At 44.7% G+C, this 6,583-nt stretch overlaps 1 protein-coding gene across 3 annotated transcripts in view; it reads left to right on the plus strand.

Moving 5' to 3' along the window:
* The window catches only part of LOC112071446 (SPRY domain-containing SOCS box protein 4), a 45,493-nt gene extending 39,231 nt beyond the window's left edge, over positions 1-6,262 (plus strand). For all 3 annotated transcript variants that reach the window (XM_024138909.2, XM_024138907.2, XM_024138908.2), the window contains one exon: positions 1,875-6,262. In XM_024138909.2, the coding sequence (XP_023994677.1) occupies positions 1,875-2,002 (128 nt within the window). In that variant the 3' untranslated portion in view covers positions 2,003-6,262. The remainder of the gene's footprint in view (positions 1-1,874) is intronic.
* The last annotated feature ends 321 nt before the right edge of the window (positions 6,263-6,583 follow it).

Here is a 6,583-nt window from a genome sequence, read left to right on the forward strand (position 1 = left end):
AGGTGGTCATTGGAACTGGTGCACAGTTTGAGATGTTATCCTTCTCTACACGCTCCACTGACAGTTCTCCATATTGATTAGATAAGCTCCCAGTCTGGAGTCAACAAGTCTGTTCCTCACTGAATATCCTGACGTCAGTTCTATTGGCATCACTCCTGGCTGAGAGGAAACGAGAGCTGGAGGCAGAGATTGATCCGAGACACAGATGGAGAGGAAACTGGGACAGCAGGATCAAGATACCTTCTTAATGCGTGTCTCCTGAAATTACACAAGTGGGTTGTGTTTTGAACACACACAGCACACTTTTTGGGTCACCTGCATCCAGTAGCTCTGAAATAGCCTGGAGGATGGTGTCAGTGAAAGGCACCAACCTGTTACACCTCAATGCACCAGTCAGTCTGCTTTCCCTGCTCCCTCTATCTCAGACACTTTGTACTGGGACTGCTCGGTGTATTAGTCATAGGAAGGTGTGTCTACACGTCTTTCTACATGTATGTGTAGGCCTATATGTAGGTCATCTGTTACCACTTATATACAAGCCTAGTGCATGCTACTGATCCTCCCAGAGCTATAGCCCTGGACTGCTGTGGGTAGGACCTGAGCCCAGGCCTGAATCAGTCCGAGAGTCCCCGTGGGGGGGACATGAAGGGGACAGGAAGAGCAGGATGGAGAGTTACTTTCTAGTCCATTTAACTGAACCACTTCCAGTTCATTTGCTTCCATTAATACTTAATACCTCCTGTCCTGTTTTTGCTTTTTCCCCCATGTTTGAAGTATGATTTGTGTTTTCATGAGCTCACATGGCATGCAGTTCAGCACGCCAAGGCAGATGTGCTGGTTCAACATGTAGCTGTTATGGACTCCGTTGGGCTATGTGTGCCTTCTTCCCCCTTCCTGTCCCCTTTGTCCTTTTTTTCTGAGGACTATTTCAAACTAAGCATGACTCTCAAAAGATGAGCACCATACACGTTTCTCCATGCAGGCACACTCACTGGAGCAGTGTGGTGTCTGATAGCTCAGCCAGACAGTTGATGCACCGAAGACAATAGCAGGTTCCTGCTCAGATTCCCGCTGTTTGACGGCACCATTGGTCGCCGGACGGCAACATTTGCGCCAGCTGGGTGATTGGACAGTTTCCAGGAAGCAGCAGCAGCATCATAATTATCATCCCTCCTATGCAATTCCCATGGCTCTACTGAATAACATGCTATGTTACTGTTCCTTGAAGTGGTTTACTCAACCCAACACCTCGCAAGTTTCTTTTTCATCTTTGTTCATTTAAGAACATGAATTATATGATGATGAAATGGTGAAATAGATCATGTCAAGTACTGTACCAGCAAGCCTGCGTTGGAATCACAACCTTCCTATGGAAACATCTAGTGTAAAATACAGGAGAGGCTAATGTTAGTGTGTCTATATATCTTACTGTGTTGTTTAGTGGTCACGTAGCTACAAGGGCACCAGTCCATTTAGAGGATTCCCTAGGGTCCTCCTTGACACCGTCCACCCTGTCTATTCAAAGCCATGTGGCCAGTGACTCAACAGTGAGGGAGACTGTGTGTGGCGAGCCCCTGAGTATCACCTTCACAAGGTGCTCAGGAGAGTGTCTGCTCTGTGGTCATGGCAGGTGGAACGGTCAAGCTGACGTCCGTGAAGGGCGCACTCATTATCAAAGCTTGTGTGTGTGGGAAGATCTCTCTGACAAACACATGCACTTAAAAGCTCTTCTGAGGATGATATATTGCTCAGTCTACACTTATATTAAATGCACTCCCTCTGAAATAGCATATATTACATCTGTAAATGTATGTAAACATTCAATATTTTTTTACCCCGTTTTAAAGTCCTCTCTTCTCTCCTGTCTGTCACAGCGGAGCCCCTCCCCCTGATGGACCTGTGCAGGCGAGTGGCCAGGCTGGCTCTGGGGCGGGACCGAGTCAACCAGATAGACACCCTCCCTCTGCCAGAGACCCTCAAGAACTACCTCCAGTACCAGTGAACCTACACTCACCAGGACAACGAACAACTGCTTGACGACGGCTACATTTCACTACGGTCAACCACAAACAATTGAACCCTGAACCACTGGACATCTACTGAGGATGATGATGGTCGGGAGGAAGCCTATAAAGGAGTTGCGAGTTTCCTTTTAGGATTTGTGTCCATTTTGAACTCCATTGTTTCAATTTGCTCACTGCTGTCCCCCAGATGGACAGATGAGCGATTGATGGACAGACAGAGGTAGATGGGCTTGAGACTGGACTCTAGCAGAAGTGTTGGGCTATGATGCTGTCTTCTCATTGGGTCTATAGCATGGAAGCTTCTAGAATATATTCCTGGAGGAACAGGGCATTTTGGGGATGATGCACAGTTACTGTACATCTATAGACTCTCTGGAAGCCTCTCTGCACATGTAGATATTTAGACTCTAGCAGGCTCTACTGAGGCTCACCAGCCCCTAGCCACAGGGACGCGAACATCGTTCAAAGCATGCATATGCAAACACTAGCTCATGCTCAGAGGGGCTGTTTTCAGTGTGTGTGAGGTTTTATGCATGTGTGGGTTGGTGCGTGTCGGCCTTGCTCTGCAACAGGCACCCCAAGACATCAGTCTGACCCACTGAGTTTGGCAACACTGCAGCCCTGATATCTCTAGTCCCCTGCTGCACTGCACCTCCCTCTCAACTGGCAGTCTCCCTTTATTTATCAGTGGGTTTCATTGGATCCATGACTCTGTCTGGGTGAGTGACTCGGTGTGCGTCCACAGTSGCACCCTATTTCCTACATAGTGCACTGCGTTTGATCAGCTTGATCAAATGGCGTGCACTATGTAGGGAATAGGGTGCCATTGTGGACATACATGGCATGTTGTCAGTCAGTGTGATGTGTTAAAGCTGAGGTTGGTCTGAGGGCCAATCTGCTGTTACTGTTCATGTGCCTGCTCAGAGAAAGCACATCTCACAGGAGACAAAGAAAAGACCTGCTGCTTTTTCCCCTCTTTCCGTTCTTATCCTGATGGTGACTATTCCTTTAAGTATATTGTTCTGTTTTTATGACTGGGGATTTACTTTGTTTCTGATTTTTGTTTTCTATGGTTTTGAGCGCTATTTGCCGGACAGGAAGTGACCCGGGTGAGACAGGAAGTCTCGCTGAGAGAGACTGATCGAGGAATGTGCTGCCATGATAATCTTTTAAATGTGAATAAAACACAAAGAAACTGAACCAAACACGCTGGTGTTTTCTGTCCAGTTGGACCTACTGTCACCTCAGTATGCCAGTGTCATCCAAATGAATGGAAGCCTCAATGCTGCCCAGCACATTCACAACACTATGCCTTTGAACCAAAAATATAGTCATTCAGTTATTTCACTGTGACTTAAAGTATGTCGCTGTAGTTGGATGCCTGTGTTTGATATTTAGTCAGGGACGTTTTCTGAAGCTGATGTCCCATGGGGCAGGCTTTGAACAGAGAACAAAGCCTGTTCTGTGATCACAGTTCAGACAAAGCAGCTTTCCCTGACCATTCAGAAAACCCYGTCATGTTTTACAGCATAAATCTGTCTGTCGATCACAGCAGGACAGCAAAGTGCTACTGATGATTTAACACAAGTGGTGTTAGTTCAGTTGTAACGAAGGAAACATTTCCCTAAATGGTTACAATCATCCTATAGGTAGGGTTACCTGCCCATTACCAGAAGTGTACATAACCTTGTTATAGCAATTGGCTCATTCATCCCCCCCCTTCCTTTCCCCTGTAACTATTCACCAGGTCATTGCTGTAAATTAATGTTTTTCTTGTCAACTTACCTGGTAAAATAAGGGTTACAAAAAAATGGATCTCAGGCGAAGGCTTTAGTGCTGAAATGTAAGAAGCAAGGATTTGAAGGATGAGGAAGCGCTTCAGGGCATGATGCTGGACACAGCATCACAGTTTGAGGCTAAGACCGGGCATTGGAAATCAAATATCAGTTAAATGAGATCATCCCTGCCCTTGGGATTTAGTAATTAATTTACTCCCTTGCGGAAAGGTAGGATCAAATCAGGATAAAAGCTGGTGCTCGATCTGTCTAAAAGGGGCTTATCCTTGATACACCCCGTTTCTTGACAGTTTGTTGTGGCAGCTTGATTTGAGCTGCGCTACTATGCTGATTTACAATTGAGCTCTGATTATATCCTGTTGACTGGGGTATAATCTTACAACAGTGGCTATTGGCTCCCTCCCTTCTCTCCCCCTACTCAACCCATTTATTTCTCCCTACTTCTCACCCTCTCCAACCAGTTTTCCATCATCGTCCATATTATTACTCTCTGCACTCTCCTGTCCTTTACCTCTTATGCCTGTACTTTCCATCATATTCATCACAAAAGGTGTAATCTCTCCCCTCACCGGTCTATTCTACTGCCTTCACACTCTCCATGATGCCCATCAACATTCCTCCTTTCACTCTTCTCTGCGCCCTTGTCTTTACCTCACTCTCATCCTGTATTGAGTGACATGGAGGGAGAACTGTAGCAGTTGAAGGGCTGTTGTCTTCCACAGAGGCTGCATGGAGGGAAGATGAAGAAATGTATAATTCCTAAAAGAAAATCACCTCTAGGTTTGGTCTTATCTCCTGCAGTGTTATGTAAAATGTATTGTGTGGTCTGTTTCTCTCAGATTAAATGAATGAGTGCTTGACTTCTCAAAGCGACTTTTCTCTTTGACCTATTTGAATGATCTTTAAAAAGGTACATAGTCAGTCTTCTAGACAAGGCGCACACACTAAACAGAAAATAGCCCTTTACTCACTTTAGGTAACTGTCAATCAAAAACGTTTTAAGAACCATGAGTCATTGCAACCAGTGAAGGGGGCTGTGAATGTGGTCAGTGCAGGCATGGAACGGAATTGGCAGAACCACTAGCACTTAGAGGCGTCCAAATAAAGGTCAGCATCCCTCAGCGYATGGCCGTCATCACGTCTCTTCTTCCCAGAGCTGTGTTGTGGTCACATTCTAACAGACACACATTAACCTGTGAGTAGACCTGGGGGCTATTGTCTACTCAAGGAAACAACCGAAGCGACGTGGGAAAATCACAAAAAGWCCAATGGCTTCCTGAGGTACTTTGAGGGTATGGACTAGGGAAGGAAGACCATGAGAGACGGAGAATTTTCCTTTTCAACAAATGCTGCCACATTGAAAAGAACATTACAGGACATTGTTGCTGTGATGTCAATGAACTGTATGAAGAATGGAAAGTACAGGCACATTGTTGGAGGACATTTCAGTAAAAAGAGCACCTCACTGGTTTGACGTCCATGTTGTGGTAGATGGTATTGTGATGGTAAGTCTACTGAAAGGACGGGGCATGTCATGTATGGAGCTGTAGGATGGTTGTTTTCCTGTCCAGTGTCTGGTTGACGTGAATATCCTCCATCTAGACCCTGCTGACAAGTCACTCTTTTAGCCCCTGCTGAACACCTGCACTGACTCTCGCCCACGGTCATCCACACACCTGTGTCTAGCAGACTATGTCTAAATAATGCACTATTTAAACACTTGGCCCCCAATCACCCCCTTCCTCAAAACACATGTAAATATTGGACTATAAATTGTGCCTTCCTGTATTATACTTATGCTAAAATGTTTTCTATTCTGAGCTATTTACTTAGTTCGTATTCTTATCTTTTATTTTTCATTGTTGCATTATCAAAGGAACATGCAAGTAAGCATTTAGTTGGATGGTGTATACCGTACATAGGACTAATCCAACTGGAAACATGTTTGTTTTGAGCAACTTGGTAGAGCTGCTGGTACCTGTAGTCAATACTGCCATCTGCTGGTTATAAACAAACTGAACTGTTTCCTCTGTCGGTAAAAAGTGGGACAGACATGTGATAAGGGAATCATATGGTAATGTTCTGGTCACAATTAAACCACACAAATGCCAAAACGCTCCAACCACTTATTTTTTAATAGATTTGTTTCACAAACTAGGGGTGAAGAGAATGCATAGAGTCAGCCACACTTCTAAGAGGCTCGTCAGAGACATGGAAAAAATACAAATTAGAGGAAATAAATGGAAAAGGAACACACTGTTAGTAATTAATAGACTTCTAAAGGACACACCCACCCCTACAGGGTCTCTCTCACACCTACAAAACAGAAGGGCATGATAATCATATGGAACGGAAACACTAACACACAATTCAGACATTCAAGGGCAAAGCGAGAACAGACCCATGTGAAGGAACTGTGTACCAAATGTCTCTAGATATAAACACACAGCGATACACCCAGAGTAGAAGTACGTACGTGTAGAGCAGGGATCAATAAAAATATATTATACAGAGAACGCCCAAAGTATTGGGACAGGGACACGTTGTTTTGGCTCTATTCCAGCACTTTGGATTTGAAATGATGCAATGACTGAGGTTGAAGTGCAAGCTGTCAGCTTTAATTTGAGAGTATTTTCATGCATATCGGATGAACAGTTAAATTCTAAACACCACTTTTTGTACATGGTCCCATAAAATTGGGGGACAAAGTATTGGGACAAATTCAGATGTGTATCCTAAATGAGTCGTGAATGACGATGACAG

The sequence above is a fragment of the Salvelinus sp. IW2-2015 genome, unplaced genomic scaffold (assembly GCF_002910315.2).
Source record: "Salvelinus sp. IW2-2015 unplaced genomic scaffold, ASM291031v2 Un_scaffold1617, whole genome shotgun sequence".
In the NCBI taxonomy this organism is placed as follows: domain Eukaryota; kingdom Metazoa; phylum Chordata; class Actinopteri; order Salmoniformes; family Salmonidae; genus Salvelinus; species Salvelinus sp. IW2-2015.